Genomic DNA, 18,283 nt, shown 5'->3' with positions numbered 1-18,283 from the left:
CTAAAAATGCCTTGGAGTGATTTCACAGGCGATATTGTCTGTGGTGGAATTCGCGCACCAGCTGTCTGTCTTCAGGCCAGTTGATTGTGTTGACACGTCTTCCCTGCGATTTGTCATCCCCGACTCCGGCAGCGCTGCGGCTGTGACAGGAGTGCTATTGGTGTCTGATGGGGAGAGTGAGCGAGCGGGTAAGTGACAGCAGCAGCCTCGCTGCTGACAGCTCGGGAAACACCGCGATGGCAGAGGGAGCTCTGTCCTGTGCCCAAATTTGATTTTTTCCTTCGCCACCCCATCGCGTGCGGCGCGCATCACTGCTGCCATCTTCCATGGGAAGCGTCTGTTCCAGGGCTGGGGCCTTTTCTTGGATCCTGGGAGCAGTATTTTACACATTTCCTTGGTTTTGGTGGCTTCCTCCAGGTGAACAGTGGCAGAGGCCGTTTCCTTGCTGGCAGCGCTCCCCTGTCCTGAGGCAGTGACTGTTGTGAGTCACATTTGTGGGAGACGTAGCACCAGGAAACGCGGCTTAACGGTGGGATCACTGGAAACTGATTCCGCTTTTGACTTCGTGCTCAGTTGGAAGTCCAACCGTGTTTGGTGCCGTACTGCTGAATGGGAGGTGTGAGCTGTGCGAGGCGGTAGAGCCGTGAGCAGCGCTGCCCAGCTGTGTGCACAGCGTGCCTCAGGACCTGCCCAGCAGAAAAGGCTGATGGTGGCTACTGCCCTCACCAGCATTAACACAGCATCTATAAATGTCAACACGCATCTGTAAGTATTTTCCCTATGGGCATTAACTAGTTTGGTTAGTGAAATAAAAGGGTGTTAACTCTTACCCAGGGATTTTAAGGTGTTTAATTCCTGGGAATACGCAGCCTCTGTGTCACGCAGCTGAGGGGTGAATCAGGGTTGCTGTCATTCAGTGGCTTTGAAATAATTTCAATTTTTTTTGCAACAAATCCACCAATAGATACAGAGTGCTGCTAACAGTTCCGTACAGTGGCCTTTGAAGTAGCCAGTCACTCTTGTCTCTTGAGCTGTAATATGAAATATTCCACTAAAGGTTTTTAATGTTGTGCATACATGGGTTTCAAATTAAGTGCAGAGATAGGCAAGTAAGGCAAACAGGGAGCTGGTAGTGATTTATAATGCTGCAGTCTTTTTGCCTCCCGAGACCTCGATTCAAATCTTGGCCCAAACTTGAAGAGGAAATGAGTTTGGTTTTGTACTAATTCGTAGGGGATTTTTGTCCAGGTTTCAGAGATGGCGTGTGGCTTATCTGGCAGTCAGAGACCTTCCTCAAGTGAAGGCTGAATTAGAGTGTGTGTTTTAATAAGGCTTAGGGGGGAATTTGTCTGTCTGGATGACGCTCTGACCGATTCTGGATCGCTTGTCTTTATAAGCACTAAGTTTGCCAGAAATTAAATAAAAATAAAGAGGAAGAGTGGGACAGAAATTGAACTGTTGTTAGGGGCTGTAGTTATAATTTGCTGTGGAAGGAGTCACAGTCTCTCATCATGAGTCTGTAATGGTGTTGGTACAACCTTGCCTTTTGTGTATAGTACTGTATTTCTGCTCTTTAGCTCATGAGTTTTGCCACATGAGAGAGCCTCTGTTTGAGCACAAAGGGATCTTTTTGTTTCCATGTCAGTCCGAGCCAGACACTGAGCTGGCTGTCCCGAAGGTGAAGGGGCCGTACCAGCAGCAGTGTGGGATGCCGGCGAGTCCCATGCACGCAGCTTCCAAGGCATGTGGCTGGCAGGTAGCTGGTGCTTCCCCTGCACCTCAAAATGCATCTGCTGTCTGGTGCTGCTCAGGGCTTCTTGTCCTGAGCTCTTGGAAGGGTTTTCCAAGGAAGTTGTTTGGGTTGTGGCTGGAATAATTTATACCAGGGAGCTTTTGGGACTGGAAATGTTTACATCCAAAGCTGTGGGGTGTTGCTGCCTCACGTTGCAGAGGTGACATGGGGTTGAGCCTTGGGAGCTGCTTGGGGTCTACTCCTTTCATCAGTACCCTCTTTCCCTTCGTAAAAGGCACTTGGAAGAAGTTGCATTGATAGAAGTTTCTTATTCAAGTGTATAGCACTTCATGCAAGCTAACCCTGGTAAGAGGGACTGGAAATAAGTGTATGTGTTTTACTGCAGTGTCCTTAAATATCCTCGGTGCTTGAGCAAAGGCGTATGAGTTTATTTAAAGAATATGAGAGAATTTGGATTTGGTGACCTTTTTCAGTCAGACTCTGATGGAGCCTCATCATCGCTTCTGAGTGAGACGATGTGACCTTTATCGGGAATTAAACCTCTCGACCCCGAAGAAGAGTCCAGAGAACCTACTTCTTTCGGAGTAATTATGAGCATGCAGAGAGAGATAGCAGCACCCTTTCTTTTTTTAATTGGAACTATGTACTTTGCCCAAATATCTGCAGATTCTGACTGTTAACTAGAACGGGCTCAAATGAAAGAAGATTCAAGTAGTTGCAGAAAGGCGTTTTTTTTTACCATGAACTGGTTTTTGTCTTCTATTGTCTTTGCAGTTTAAGTGCTTCCCAGTGGAAACCAGATGGGGGTAACCAGCATGCTTATTTACACAGATAACTTAAAGCATGCATCCAAAGGAAAAAGCAGTCTGTGGCACACCCACTGCTGTGCACACCACGCTTCACAGGCAAAGATCCATTAGTTCCCCTGTGGCAAGGTTATAGGAGTCTTAGAGCAGGGAAATCCTGTTTCCTCTCAGTTTGCTAGACCCAGATACAGGGTAAAGCAGCTGCTTCTGCAGAGAAATCCACACTGTGTACATTCAACCAAAGTAGATGATTTCCTCTTCCTGTGCTGCACACAGGCAGCTTGCTTGCTTGGTTCAAGTCTATAGCCCTTAATAAACCCTTGAGTTTTTGTGTGGTTAACTTTAACTCACAGTTCTCCTTTTTTATTGTTATGTATTTCATGTTCAGTATCCAACAAGCTGCATTAAACCCTTCTGTACACACAGATTTATGATCTGTTGTTGAGGTACTGTCCTTTGCTTCTAGGGATCAAATGGCAGAAGCATGCAGTGGAGTTTGGGACCCCCCTTCCCCTTCAGAACACATTGGGTTATTCAGTGCTGGTTGATATGGGGCAGTTCTCCTTTGGGTGTGGGAGAAATCACACTCTTCCTTGAATACTTTCACACCATGTATGAAAACTGCAGCCCAACATAATGCTTTTAGCTTTGTAGTGAAGGGGTTACTCTTTTTTAACAGCTAAGAAATGAAGGCAGAGAGGCTTAGGGATGCAGATTGATGGGGTTTTGCAGCAGCTGAAGGTGATTTAACTGCGATCAATTTATAGTTTACAGTAATCCATCAGGTTATGAACTGCAGGGGCTGCGTGCTGGATAAGCTCTCTTCTGTCAGCTATACTTGGAGGGGTAAATTCCAGCAGAAGGGCGGGGGGAGCGGGATGATCACTCATTCGGCCGCTGTAATTAAACCCGACAGAGACCACAGATGCAGAGCGTTAAGGACGCACCTCTGCTTCACGCAGTGCTGAGGCTCGCGGAGCTCCATGGCTAACCCAGCCAGTACCATAGCACCCGGTGCATCCATGCAGCTGTGGCAGTACTCCAGAAGCACGCATCCACATTCCTTCTGGTTTTGCCCCATCTCTCACGAAGGCTTCTGCAGCAGCCAGCTCAAACCGAGGCCTTGAGCATCGCAGCCTTTCAGGGGCTGCCAGCATCACCCGCCCCTCTGCAGCCCCCCGGCTGAAGCTGCCCCCAGCAAGCCCTGCACTGCTACTTTGTGCCTCTCGGGTGTTGCTGCTCCTGAAACATTGTACATCCTGCTGTTCTGCAGGTGCTTGTTTTGGCAGGAGCTTTGGTGAGGTAGTTCCTATGGCAGTCCTGTAATTTCAGTCTCGCTAACTCGTAGCTGTGCTGTTCTCAGGGCTGTGCTTCCACAGCACTCACTAAATCGTTTGGAAGGGCTCCGTATGCCTCAGGAACAAAATGCAGCAGGAAACGTCAGCAGCACGTCTAAATAAACATCTCTGTCTCTCTTAGCAGAGTGTTTAGCAGCTCTGCTGGCAGATGTTTCTATAAAATCTTAAAGACTGTGCTTCCCAAACCTCCAGAACATTTGTAACCCAGTCAGTCGGGAAGGACAGCGGAGGGAAAGATATGAGAGAATGGGAGTGCCCAGAAGGACTGCTGGCTCTTCAGAAAGTCCATGTCAAAGTGGATCCTGGGCGCTGCTGTCTCACTGCCGTCACTGCTGTATGATGCTGTTCTCACCGAGGTGCATCGCTTTTGCTGCACAGAAGTACAGTGTGCAGGAGGGGCTGCTTTGCAGCAGGTCGGGCTTTGTGGTCGTGCTGTGAGTTGAATTAATCAGGAGATCATAAGTGCGTCCGAGGCCAAGCCACGTGCAGCAGATATAATCTGCTAACTACCAACTTTTGAAAGTGCAAGACTGGAACAGAGCTTAGTGTTGTTTTTTTTCCTATAGATCCCCTGCATCTCTTAAAATGATAATTGATTTCTTAATTATTTTGGTTTCCGTGTGCTGCGGGGAGAAGGGGCTTTGTGTGTCTTTTACAGTTCCCCTTCTCTCCCTTTGCTCCCAGCTGTGCTGAAGGCACTCTGCCCCCAGGGTGGGGTCGGGGCAATTAGCACCTTAATTCTCATCAAACTCCATTTAACCCCTTTGTTCTGGTCTTAGTGTAAGACTCCAAAGCTCCTGACTCCTTCAGGTTTGACCTGTGAAGCATAAGACCATTTTTTATAGGAGCTTGCTCCTCTTTGCTGACCATATGTTCACTTTTTTTTTTGTATGCCTGAACTGCTGTAGTACATCAAAAAGAAAACAGTCATTTATTTGTGGTTTATAATGGAAATAATTGGGATTAGTACCTAATGAATGTCCAATATTTTAACACACAAGTTTTCGTGATGATCTTGTAAGGGACTAAAAACAAGGATAAAAAGTTTTTCTGGTGGCATCTCTGAGGAGATGTGATGACCATGCAGCTTGTAGCTCTGAGTCACCTTGCTTGGGGTATTCCAGCCTCTGTGGAGCTGAAATTTTGGCTATCCAGGGAGGAGAAATTCTCTCTGTTCATTTATTGACAGTTTCTTGTGTTTCCCTTAGATTTCTGATGCAGCTCTATAGCGTGCCACCAGGCATAAAGCATTAACTGTGTGGGAGATATATGGCTGTGGGGCCCAAATCAAGGAGAGGACCCGGGGGCATGGAGAACCAAGAGATCCCTTTGAACTCATTTAATTAGGGAACTGTTTGGATTTCAGCCTCTCTGTCTTTAAGTCTGAAACAGGATGATTTGGGAAGTCTTTGATCAGATTCCTGGGGGTGCTTTCCTCCCAAATGACAGCTACAAGTTTTAAGTCTCTTTCAGTCCCCCCACCTTGGCACAGCTGGGATTTAGGGCTTGGATGTACTTTCCCATTCCTGCAGTGTGACTGTACCAGGCTAGCGTTCATTCCCTTGTATTCTGGCTTTTACGTAATAACCTTTGGGGAGGAGACAAGGTGGGTGCGTTTTAAACTGGAATAGCTGTTCTGTCAGGTTCTTCAGTGATCCCTGGTTCTCCTTTTAATGCCAAATCATCACTTAGGTGCTAGAAACTGAGCTTAAAGAATCTATGTCCTGCATCCTGGTTGTGGGAGAGGAGGAAGGAGCGGCCTGTGGCATAGCTGGGAGCCAAGCTTTAAGAGGCTGTAAGCCGTGGAATAACATGTTGGTTTTGACCCCTGGGAGAGCGTCATGCGAGAGTGAATGTAAAAACAGAGGTGGAAAAATCCGACTTCTGAATGTAGGGATTAGCTTTTGAGCAGGAAGGGAAATGTGATACGCTCTGCTTCGACTCTACACCAGGAAAATCATTTTGTTTATTTTTGTGGCATCAGTGATGGTTTCTGCAAGCAAAATAAATGTTTACCTGGCTCTTCTGTGCTAGAAGCTCTCAGGCCGTGGTGCCCTGTGATACTCAGCTTGGTGTCACTCACAGGGTGCAGAGCTGGAACGCCTGAACTGCTGCCCTGATGTCACTGCATCTGGCAGCCAGGAACATCTCCTTCCCCTCTGTGCCCAGGCGTGCTGGCCAGATGGCACTGGCTTTGGGTGCCATCCAGAGCAGTGCCTTAGCAAGGCTAGGCTGTGTGTCAGCTTTCAGAAGCTGAGAAGTGCTGCCAGTTCTGGTCTTCTAGTAACAAACAGCTGGACTTAATGTATTGAGCATGTTTTCTGTGCAATTCTCAAGTCAGTTTTTATCTAAGAGACTCAGAAGGATGTAAGGTTGAAGCTGGACAAATTCCACCTGTTGCCTTTCTTTGGAGTACATATTTCTATTCGCACAGTGTGTGTCCAAGGAAAGCTCTGATACCTCCTCCAGCATTAAGCCCTTAGCGGTGTCAGGAGGAGGTTTCTGTTCTCTGGCTGTTGGTTTTCCTGGACCAAGGTGTGGTCAGGACCTGGGACATGTAGCTTCTCCCTCAAAATTTGCCAGAGGACTTAATGGTTGGTCTGGGGCAAGTTGCTTTGCGTACATTCATTTCCCATCCTGTACAGGGGGAGGCACCAAGGGTCTTGGGGCAGCAGCTGTGATGGACATTGGGCTTTGCTAATCAACAGTGCTTGTGAGGTGCTTCTGTGTTCTTCTGTGTGGAAAATTCTTTGTATCCTAACACCTCTGATGGAGATGTGCTGCAGCTGCTAGCGTTAGCTGATCTAATGAGCGCTGCAAAACAACTTCCTTTAACCACAGATGCAGTCACACTGAGGATTGGTGTCGGAGCCCACGTGAGCGTTCAGGGGATGCTCGTGCTGCTGTTCCAGAGTTGTTGGGCAGTGTGTGTAACCCCCCGGCTATGTCAGCTTTCCTGTCTCTGATTTTCTACAGAAGGAGGAGGCAGTGGTGGAGATGTCAGCTGGGAAGTGACTTATTAAGAGCTGTGGGGCAGAAGTAATGATGAGAAGCCCTGTCGCCGTGCTGTTTCGGAATGTCTCTCATTTCATCCGTTCTGTTGTAACCCTTCTCACGTAGGCTGGGTTTTTCTTCCTGCCAAAGGGCTGTGTCCACTTGGACAAGGAAATGCTGTCTGCCACACCTGTGTTCCTGGCTCTGTCGTGCTGCCGTGGCAAGGTGCTGGTTGTGAGATGCACAATGGCTCTCAACTAGTTGGAATGGGTTGGCAGTGATGGAAGTTGCTGCTTTGTGTCACATTTGAATTCCCTGTTGCACTTTGAAATAACAAACTAGCATCAATTAGAAAAACTACAGGACTTGACCCTCTCTTCAGGAATTCCCAGGGCTTGGGAAGTAAAGGTGGTTGCAAAGAAGCCCTCTTCAGCACTGCTTGGGTGGGGGGAAAATCAGAATCCTCTGAACACAGTGCAAAGAGAGCAGCAGAGCAGGTGAGAAGCTGTCCTTAGTGGTAGATGAGACCAGCCGAGCAGAAGCACCTGATGGACAGCAGATATCTGGGCTGCCTGCTCCTTCTGTAGCACTTGGTGGTGCAAAGTGGTGTGCCGGGAGCCAGCCTTGTCATTTGGCAGTCTCCTGGAAGCCTGACCCCCCACTAGCACTGCTCGGCTGCTTCTATGGAATATGGGTTTCCTTTTTAAAAATTAAATGAACTTCAGGGGCTTCTTATTGAGGTGAGATGGGGTTTGGTTCCTAGCTTTTATCCTTTGTAAATCCCAGCTGGAATTATTTAATGGCTGAGCTTGGAATTTCCTGGAGTGGAGCTCACGGCTGGTGAGGGCACACTGGGGCTTGGAGAGACATGGCTTTGCAGGCAGCACTGCCATCCCAGGAGGGCCCTCACTGCTGCTCTGTCCTGCTTCAGAGCTGAGGCTCAGGATGTGCTTCTTCAGTTCCCATTGTTGCAGCATGCTGTGCAGCTGGTAGCTGGGGCCCAGTAAGACTGGCACTGCCTGGGAGGGAAGAGGAGAGATGAGAGTGGAGCTGGCTTTGCTGGAGCAGGAGTACTTCTGCCAGGCACTGCAGGGTGTGGTGCAGTGCTAACCAGGTGTCACTTTGTTCCTGCGACTCACAAGTCAGCAGCGATGGCACGAGAGAGAAGAGCAGCTCGGCCACGTTAATAGAATAACCTTTCTGGCCTCTTCTAAACTGTTGATCTCTTTATAGAAAGAGGATTTGTCTTGCTGTTCTATTAAGAGTTGTAAAATAATATATGTGTAATTAGAATTTAATAATGATTTGTCTGGCTGGTTTTCCAGCGTAAGCTGGTTCAAGTGGTTATGTAACCTTTGCGTTGTGTTCATTATCTAATGTTGAAATAACAGCTGGAAGTTGAGAGACTGACATGCAGCTTTAAAATTACAGAGCTTGAAATTGCTGCTGTCTGTAAACATATGAAAATCTATTAATGACCTTTGAGCTCTCCAAGTGAAAAGTGCTTATAAGATAGAATACATCAAAATTGCCCGCTACTGTCTGTGTGTTTCCTCTTCCTCAGTGATTGCATAGGATATAAATGAGCGCCCCGCTCCTGACACAGATATCGGAATATTTGAGCTGCTCTCTGAAGCCCTAAGGATATTTGGAAACATTTGGTTGCTGATTGTTTGTTCTAGCAAACCAGTTATAGATTAGCTGCTCACGGGCACGTGGTGTGCTCGGCGCAGGAGAACATAGCTGCTGGCGAGACTGACAGCTGCAGAGCTGTGCTGCAGCATGCACTGCTCCGTGACACGGCTGGGGAAGAGCGAGCACGGCCAGAGCAGCACAGATGCACCGTGCTGGACTTCTCATTAGTGTGCGTGACATTTCAGGGTCCAGCAAGGCGTTTCTCTTGTGCTAGAAGTCACCTCACTCAGAGACTCGCCATTGGGTTGAAGCGCTGTACCACGGGCAGCTGCTTCTCGGGATGGCTGGCTTCTGCGTAGTTCTTGGTGTTGGATCATTTTTGTTTCTTCTCATTTATTTCCCAGCCAAAAGGAAGTACTGGAGGACTAATTATTTAATGCACACGCTTGAGCTCATGGCAGCTGAACTGCAAATTGTTGCCTACCACTGAGAGCAATGGCAGCATTGGTAAAAATGCCTCTGGTGTCATAGTGTTTGAACAGGAATTAATTTCTCATGTGACACCAGGGATTCTGGACATGGCTGGGGCTTCTTCTCCAGACTCACCCCTATAGAGGAGCTGTCTGAAGTGCATTTGTGAGCATTCATCTCCCTAGGCACAGCATGCATTGGCACTGTGCAAGCAGTGTCCAACTGCAGTTCAGGCTGAGCTGCAGCCAGGGGTGCTCAGAGCTTTGCACCCGGAGGGGAGCAGTGCCAGCACTGCCTGCATCCCTGCTCTGCAGAAGTTGGAAAACTGAAATAGCTTTTACTTTAGTATTAATTTTCGAGAGCCAGGTTTTCTAGCATCCTTATCTGTCAGTGACAGATAGGTTGGAGGTACCTTTTACTCAGCAGTGCCTTCTTGTTTTTTTCTGACTAGTTTAGCTGAAAATTGGTACTGGCAAGGCATCCAGCTTCTGTACTGGACTGTTCTGATGGATCCCTAATGCCTTTCCCTGTGGCAGCTTCAGGCCAGCCCATGCAGCCAGAGCTGGGGTAATGCTGCCTTCCTGAAGGGCTGGAAATGAGTGATGAAAAACCACATCTGGTGTCAGCAAGGAGCGGCTGCATCGAGTCCCGATTCTGTCACTCGGTGGGAGCGGCTGGAATTTGATATGGTGCCTGTTTCAGTAATCCAGGGAAAGGGGGGAATTAATTCAGATTAAGCGTTTATGTGGTGCTCTTTAAACAAGCTTCTGATGGCTGCCTGGCAGCGGTGTGGGCCCAGCAGTGTTCCCCAGAACACTGCACCTGGACTGCACGCCTGACCTTACTGCTTGATGGATAGCTTTGGGAAGGTGGGAGCAATGTCCTCCAAATGGCTTTCTTTAAAATTGCAGAGCTGCTGCCATCCCAATGCTGCCCTGCCTGGACAATGCTCACCCAGCTGGCTGAGATTGCTCTGTCGTGTTCCCACTTGCAGTACAGCTGAAATCAGCTGAACTAGGTGCTGCCAGATAAGCATAAGCCCTTCTCCAAATCCTTCACATGCTGCATAAACCTGTCTGCCTGAGTAGGCAGCCCCGGCTGAAAGCAGCTTCAGCTCAAACATGTCAGTGCTAGGAGCACTGGGAGCACTGGACAGGTTGGCCTTGCGGTGCTTGCAGCACTGCTGCAGGCTGGGCTCACAGTATGCCTCATTTCATCTACCTGCAAATGGTGCCCCAGCTCCCCCTCCATCATTTAAGCTCCCTTGCTCTCTGACACGCTTTCCACTGACAGTAATTCCGCGAGTGCTCGGTGGGCATTCACTGCCATCACCAGAGGAAATACTGATGGCTTAAAACGGGATCATTTCCTCTCTGATGGACAGCAAGCACCTGTGGGAGTTTTAATAGCTGTGCAGTCCGTCTGTTAGTGGGTAGTGAGGATATGTGTGTAATTCTCTGCAGGGAGGCACCCGCGGGCTCCAGAGGGGATTGGAGGAGGGAGCAAAGCAGCAGCTTGCTTCCTGCAGAGATGCTGAGTGGCAGAACAGTGCCAGTGCTTTATCCATCTCCTAGTGGGTGATGCTGGAGAAGGGTTTTTGCTGGAAATGCAGACAGCCATATGCTCACGTTCAGGCAGGCTTCCTTGACTTCTTACATAAGACATTTGCTCCGTGCCTTCTTATTTTACTGTCCCTTATATTAGTGTTAAACACTCTGTTCTGCAAGAAAAAGAGAGGCCAGCACTTTGTAAAAGAACGGTGGGTTGAAATGCATTTAGAAGTAGAGCAGCACTGACATTCTCTTTTGCACTTTTTGATGGCACTGCCTCAGGGTAACGTCTGCCCGAGGCAGTGCTGTTGGAGCGTGCCTGGCCTCGCAGCAGAGGCCTCCATCCCTTCGGGACAGCAGCGAGCGGTCACTTGGCAGTGCCTGCAGCTCACTCCTCATCTCTTTGCAGGTGACAGGAGTGCAGCCTCTGCTAATGAATTTGACTGTTTCAATTACACCGAGTTTATTGGTTCACGCGCTTTTATTCTGAATTGTGTATCATAAACCTGCAAACCGGTGGCAGCTTCAAATATCTTAACATTTCCAAAGCTGTCTCATCAAAAAGCCATCTTACTCTGGAGCTTGGTGCTTGACAGGGTCAGAGCAAGCATGATGCATTTTAAAAAGCACACCCCAAACTCATCTGCAATGTGTCAGCTCAGAAAGGAGAAGCACAGTCTAAGGTTAAACAAGCAAGGATTTCATTTGCAATCATTTTAATTGATATTGATTGTATTGCTTGAATGTGGGGTCAAAGCGAGAAAGGTACTTCCAGCCAAGACCTTTTTTGCCTTTAAAAAAAGAAAAGCTTTAGAGGCACTGGCTGAAAGGCTTGGGCCTTGGGTTGTGCTTTAGTGAAGCTTATGGAGGGGCAAGAGACAGGGAAGTAAAACAAATAAGCGTGTGATGCATTACAGGAACAGTGCGAGCTTCCCATTGGCGAAAGGAGTGACTTGTGACTTCTGCCTTGTCCCCTCAGTCAGTGCCATTTCCATCAGCTCAGTGTTCCTCTGCGATGCTGACTGCTTCTCCCATCCCACGTTTCCATTTTCTCCTTGCTCACCACACTGCATTTGCCCACTGGCTGCTTCTCTTCTGTGCTGGTCTCAGTCGTTTCTCTCTGAAGTCCATTTCATTCCTGAATCTCTCTGATATATATCTCCAGTGTTATCTTTTCTTCTGCATTACTGCCTCCATGTCACCTCTGTGTGATGAAACAGACAGCAGAGGTTGTGGCTGTATCTGCAAAGTACTTTTTCTACTTAGAAGGCACAAGAGAAATCAAGTCGACATCGGCTTCTGCACTGCCATTCTATAAACTGGATACAAGGTCGATAGGAATATTTGAAAATTAACCTAATTAAAAGAAAACCTGTTTCAGCTCATCTCTGAGCCAGGATCATTCCCTCGTGTATTTGACAAACCCTCCTGCTAATTGCAGGATAAAGGTAATGTAAGGATAGATGGTGCTCAGCTCCTCGGAGGCCTTCCTGCTGCACTTTTGCTGAGCACAGGGAGAGGCAGAAGCAGGACAAGCAGGGTCAGTTTTAGGGACTGCGGTTCTGTTTCTATTGCGTGGAAGTGGGATGTTTTATATTCTCCAGCTTAAGGAGTAAGTGCTGGAATGGGCAGCCCGTGAGAGAGGAGCTGGAGGCTGTTCCCGTGCTGGGATATCAGCCTGTATAACCTTTTGAAGTCAGCAGAGGCAGTCTGGCATTAGTGCAGTGTCACCAGCCCTTAGCTGCTGCTCTGAGCCATGCAGTGTCCGGTGTGCCCTGGGGATGGGGAATCATGACCAGCTTGGTTTCGTGCCAGGGTTGCAATCTGCCTGCTGCTGGAGGGCTGAGGCAAGCTGTTTTAGGAGTGCTCAAAGTCATTCATATCCTCTGCACCCCAGAGCAGCATGCTTGACAAGGTTTTTCTTCTAGCAGTGTGGTTTGGCACTTTTTTCAAGTCCTTGCAGCGCTCCTTCTCTCTGAAAAGCACTTAGGAGCCAGGCCTTCCCCTGTGCTCTCCTTGCTCTCGGTGAGCTGTGCAGGCTGGGAGGATTATGGCAGAGCTGGAGCTGTGCTGAGCAGGCACACGGAGCGGCTGCGGCCGTGGGGCTCCCCAAGGGCTGCTGCTTGTTCTGATCAAACAGATGACAAGGACGCCGCTGTGCAGAAATTGCTTGCCATGGCGCTTCGGGGGTGAGGACAGCCTCATTCCAAACTGACAGCCGTGCACCCACTTTATTCATAGCTTTATCTATCAGCTGAGGCCTGAGCACCGAGCACCTTTGAAGACTGCAGCTGTGCAGGTGGCAGGAATGGGCCTTTTGGGAAGGAGTAGTCCTTGTGATGGAGGATGCCACCTGCAGAGGTGCAGTGCACACCACCATGAGTCCTGCAGTGCCCAGGGAGCTCCCTGAGCTTCCCACCCACTGTGGCGAGCAGCTGCCAGGGCCTGGATCTTGTCTCAGGTCTGCTTGGAAAGTGCTGGAGGTTTGTGGATATAAGTGGTGTTACAAGTGAATATCTCATTACCATGGTGTCCGGCCAGCCTGTCTGCACTCACATGTCCTGCACTCACAGAATTAATTCTGCTGGTGGTTCAGTGATGAGGCAGTGCTACAGCACAAAGCAAAATGGGAATAAAAAGCCAAATTTCTAAGTAGGCAATTTTGTATGTGTCAGTCAAGGGAAAAATGCAGCTTTCTTGACTAGCTGTGTGGGAAAGTGCACCTCCTGAAACCTGCAGTGAACATGCTGTGGGTGGCATGTTGGGGGGAGGATTTTCCTGGTGCTCCAGTCCCCACGTGAGGCCAGGTAGAGCCACAGTGCCTTCATTCCTGGGGCCTTCAAGCTGTAGCTTTCCCTTGGTGCTGCTCCTTTCTCCCCCACCGGCGCCTGCATCCTCCCATGCAGCATCTCTGTGCTCACTGTCACGTTGCAGCTGCAGCTGGCTTTATCAAGAAGCACATGCTTCTGTGTGACTTCTGTTTCTTACGTTTTGCTGAGTATCAGTTAGCAGATGTCATTTCCATTGCACTAGTTTCTGATTAGTTACTAAAGCTTAGCATTTTGATATCTATCTCTTCCACTTCCCAGCAAATAGGATGACGTGACCTCCTTTAAGCAGCATCAAACTGCTGCTACAGAGTGTTATCTCAAAGCTAGAAACCAAAGTGAGCAACTAAACACTAATTTGTATTCTTCATTTCATCATTCACAGCGAATAATGCCAGATAATCCTTTTCTTTGCTCTTTCACTGGTTATGGATTTGGCAAGCTGAGCTTGTTCTGAGGCAGCGCTTCTTATTTTAATTTGGGGGTGGAGGTGGGAGGTGATGTCTCTGTTTTTTTGCAGTGTGTAAGAGGAGCTTGGCAGCCCCGCAGAGGACCTCTGTGTGGGGTCTGTAGGGTTTCCACGTGCTCTTTCACAGCAGTGAAGGTGTGTGCGAGTTGTGCTGTTCACGTGGGAAACAAATGCTGCCAGTGTGATTGAGGCAGCAGTGAGGGCTGAGGCATTTAGAAGTATTTCTCTGGCTGAAGTTGGCATGTTCTGGCATAGGTTAGCAGTGCCTCTTGAGGTGTTCCCTAATCTGATATAGTTAGGTTGCATAAAAACATTAATTGGGCTAGAGAGTCGTCAAGAGTCTTCCAGAAAGCTTAATTTGATGCTTCAGCAGTTGAGGCATAGGGAAAAACATACCCAGCTGCAGTGCATTACTGCCACAGTGATATGGTATATTGTTCTTTATGCTCTTTCTGTACTGTGTGTTTAGAGGGAGACTCGATCTGTTGCTGTGTGGAGTTATGCTTTCGGTTCTCTAGGATGCCAGGGACAGCAGCAGGAATGCCCTTCTCTGACCTCAGCTCTCAGCATTAGTCACTGTGACGTGACAGGCCGGCTTGCAGTTGTGTTCAGCCTGTCTGTTACGGCTCTGATTCGCAGCAGACGTAACGCTTGGAGGTATTCAACCACTGTGATTTGTGCGGATCTCATCGATCTCAGCTCAGTTATTGAATGCGCGTTGGCTTTCAAAGTGTGTTTCCCCATGCGAGTGCTGCTGTGAACCAGAGACGGTCAGGCCCAAGGCAGGTCTGATACGTTCCTTTCTGAGATCAGACAAAGTAGTGAAACCCATCCCTGTTTCAGATGAATGGAGTTAAATGCTTTCCTTCAGGACGCTGATTTGTTTAGGTGCTGTTGACATATGGTTCCTGAATTAATCTGAAGCAAACTCATTTTCATAACCAGTTCCAGCATCTCTGAAATTAATCAAACACATAGCCTGGAGAGTGTTCATCCTAATCTAATCTAAAATTACTGTTTGCATTGTGCATGCCTAATCATTCATCTTAAGTCATCTCTGGAAAGAACACGCCGTCTTGTCTGTGTTTTTATTCAATATTTATATTGCTGAATGCTTAAAAGTAGTCCTAAAGAATTTAAAGGACGTACTGTATTCTTTTTCCTTTGCAGAAGGACATGTCACTAAAGCCTCAGGAGCGGAAGGAGAAATGGGAGAGGCATCCAGGCAAGAAACCTAGAGAATCTGAAAACTGCGTGTCTGCTGAGCCCAGTGAAAATGGCCATAATAACGACGCGGGGAGCTCCGAGAGAGAGGCAGAAAGAGGCAAAGAACGTGTGAAGAAGAAACTCCCGCTGAAGCTGACCAAACAGGTAGGGGAGTTATTTCTCATGCAGTGCGTGGTAGTGTTAGCCACTGAGGTGCTGCCCTGTTCTTAGGCTGGGCTTCTTCATGTAACTGCTGCTGAAAACGATGTGTCTCGTGAGATTGCTGGAAAGTAGGCATGGTCAGTGTTGCAGGAAGGTTTCCTAAGCTGAAATGGAAGGTCAGCTGTTCTGAGTAACACAGGAAGGGAAGAGCAGAGCTCCCTTGTATCCTTAGAGGAAGTGTGCTCATATGTACTGTGAGTTTGTGGCTCTCAGGCAGATTGTGGCCTTCTTTGAGGAGTCCTGCTTGTCAGCGTGCTCCTGGGAGTTGTGAATGTGAATGTCTCCATCTCATGTGTTAAGTTCATTTGCCCCCCAGAGGAGTAGGCTGAGAAGGGAGAAAATATCCAAGTATTTCAGAAGTTTGAAATCAGTTTGGAGGGAGTTGTGCTTTGGGGAATCTTTGTGCCCTTCTGAAGTGCAGTAGAGCATTAATTCATGCAGAGTTGTGATGCTGGAGGGGATGACTCCAGAGACCAGTGTGTACTGACCCAGGCAGTGACACTAGTTCTGTATGTGTGCCAGACAACAGAAGATTGAATTCGCCATCGTATTGGAAATACTTTTTTTCCAAAGGCTTTCAATATTTTAGGGTTGGAAAAGATTGATAAGGTCATCTAATACAGCCTTCCACTAACATCTCCACCCTACCAGTCATTTGTGATCCCATCGCAAGGTGCTCATTCAGAAGGGTTCATCACATTTTACATGAGAAGCTCTGTGAGCCTGCTTACGTCCTCACTCTTCTGGTGGCTGGTTGTTCTCATTAAATTCAGGTTTCTTCATTTTAATTTAAAGAACAATAATGGAAATAATTTGCTGCAAGAAACTTACATCAAGACGTTACTCCTTTTCTGCTTGGAAACGGGTAGCAAATCATGTAACCAAGCATTTCCAGTAAAATACTTGTCAGGTTTATTTTCTTTTTAGCACCCCAAAGTGGAACCAAATGTTTTGTTTTTGTAATTGCCTGTGTATGTGTGGCTGAAATATATCAAGTTTCTTGTTTGCTATTGCTAGTAGTCAAGTGATTGGGTTTCAGTTCCCCCTCTAGTTACAGGTGCAGTGGCTTTGTGCACAAATGTACAGACTGTGCAAATTAAAATTACTTTTTATAGGGGTAAATAGATGTTCAGTCTTTCAGTGAAACTAAAATGTGTGACAGAGATCCTTTCTTGACATCGAAAACCAGAAGCGGTAAGCATGCATTTCCCCAGAAGGCCCTGGGTCTGATAGAAAATATTTAGAAGCAATAGTGCCTTATGGTACACTTAGCTGCACAGGGATTGCGTTAGTATACTTCATTAGTTCCTCTGGTGTCTGCCTCGTGAAGCTGTTGTGTCAGGTTTTTCTATTTATTTATGTGAAGAAGCCCCAGCAGCAGTCCAACAACCTTTGCTGAGTGCAGGTGAAGCTAGCTCCCATTTCAGCTCTTGTTCCTGGAGGAACCCTACAGATTCTCCTGTGGATGCAGCTGGGTGTGAGTGTGAGGACAAGGAGCACTGCAGGAGGCCGTTAGCTCTTGATTGCCTTCAAAATCTCTGTAGCATGAAAGCTAGGCTTCAGTAAATGCTGCTCTGTGAAGGGTTAGAGTCATTCCCTCCAGTCTGAACACACTGCAGCGAGTTCAGTGCAGCTCAGGTATTTGTTGTGGATGTCTGGGGGCAAGATCTTCCTGGGTGAGCTGGCTCCTCACTGCTGCACAGGAGGAAGGGGCTGTTGGTATGGATAATATGGACAGCTTCTGCAGGAAACGCACAACTGAGTCTTGGTAGTTGTGGCCACTTAGGATGTTGTGACACTGCCTCTTCTACCTGTGGGACGGGAGGCTTTGGCATGCTGGCCAGGTTCCAGTCGCTGCAGTTATGTTCAGCAGCTTTAGTGGACCAAATTTTTGGATAATTTTGATTTCTGCTCCGAAAAATGGGGACGCTGCCATGGGTATGGCTGCCAGGTTCTGGATACCAGGTTCTTCTGGATACTGTTGGGCAGCGAGACTGGACATTGGCTGCTTTTGTATATGAGACCCTGAATTCATCTCACTTTCATCCTCAGCTTAATCTTTTGTTGTTGTTTTTGTTCTCCTGGTGGTATAAGTATCAAACTCCCAAAGGAACTAGGAGCTTGCACAAAGAGTATAAAATAAAATCTGTGATGATTCACTCATTAATACACCGCAGCTCTTTAAACAAGACACACTTTGAATTCATCTGTTACTGCAAATGAAGCTTTTGGAAATAGCTCATATTATGCTAGCTGATACAGTTGTGCAAACCAGACGAGTTTTCAGGCCTGTAAGGCTGCTGGAAGAGGTAGCAACATCCAAGGTAGACAAACTTATTATGCAAATGATATAGACAGCTTAAATGTATTTTTAATAACCACAGCTTCACACCTAGCATTCTGGTGTTTCCTGCCAAACTGTCTAGACAAATTGGCTGTAACACAGAGTTTTCTGGAAGTTGGGGGTGATTTTTGCATCTCAGGGTTATTAAACCTAGCTTTATAACTAATTTGAAAAGCTTACTGTAATTAATGCTAACTATATTGAGACATTGCTTAGAAATTCCTGATCAATTTGCAGCTTTCCTTATACTCACATCGCTTCTCTTCGCAATGCTATGGAATTGTCATCCTTTCTGAGCAGCCTCCAATAAATCAAATTGTGCATTATAATTACAGCACTCCGCTAATCCTTGTACGGAGGTGCGAAGTGGTAAGCTGCTTTGAGTGCCAGGTTGTCTGTTTTGTTTAGAAAATTAGATTAATGCTTCGCTCCTTTTGACAAAAGATCCGGATTCCTGTTTGCTTCTGAATGTTCGGTTCTCTGTACCTCAGGCTATGAGGAGAGAACTGCCGGAGCTAATCCGCCCTCCTGCTCCAGCTGCACATGGGGATCTGTTTGCCCCTGATCTGCTCCAGCTGAGCAGAGGGTGTTCCAAATAGCTGCAGGTCTTTCAGGCAGATGTGCGTTGGATTTGGGTCTGTTCTCAT

At 47.5% G+C, this 18,283-nt stretch overlaps 1 protein-coding gene across 18 annotated transcripts in view; it reads left to right on the top strand.

Moving 5' to 3' along the window:
• FBRSL1 (fibrosin like 1) overlaps nt 1–18,283 on the top strand; it is a 415,130-nt gene that overhangs the window by 95,126 nt on the left and 301,721 nt on the right. For all 18 annotated transcript variants that reach the window (XM_065739042.1, XM_065739039.1, XM_065739036.1 and 15 more), the window contains exon 2: nt 15,035–15,235. In XM_065739042.1, coding sequence (XP_065595114.1) covers nt 15,035–15,235 — 201 coding nt within the window. The remainder of the gene's footprint in view (nt 1–15,034; nt 15,236–18,283) is intronic.

This window comes from Cyrtonyx montezumae, unplaced genomic scaffold (assembly GCF_038088225.1).
Source record: "Cyrtonyx montezumae isolate F1298 unplaced genomic scaffold, pur_monq_1.0 scaffold_23, whole genome shotgun sequence".
Lineage (NCBI taxonomy): Eukaryota > Metazoa > Chordata > Aves > Galliformes > Odontophoridae > Cyrtonyx > Cyrtonyx montezumae.
This window is presented reverse-complemented; position numbering and strand designations above follow the sequence as displayed.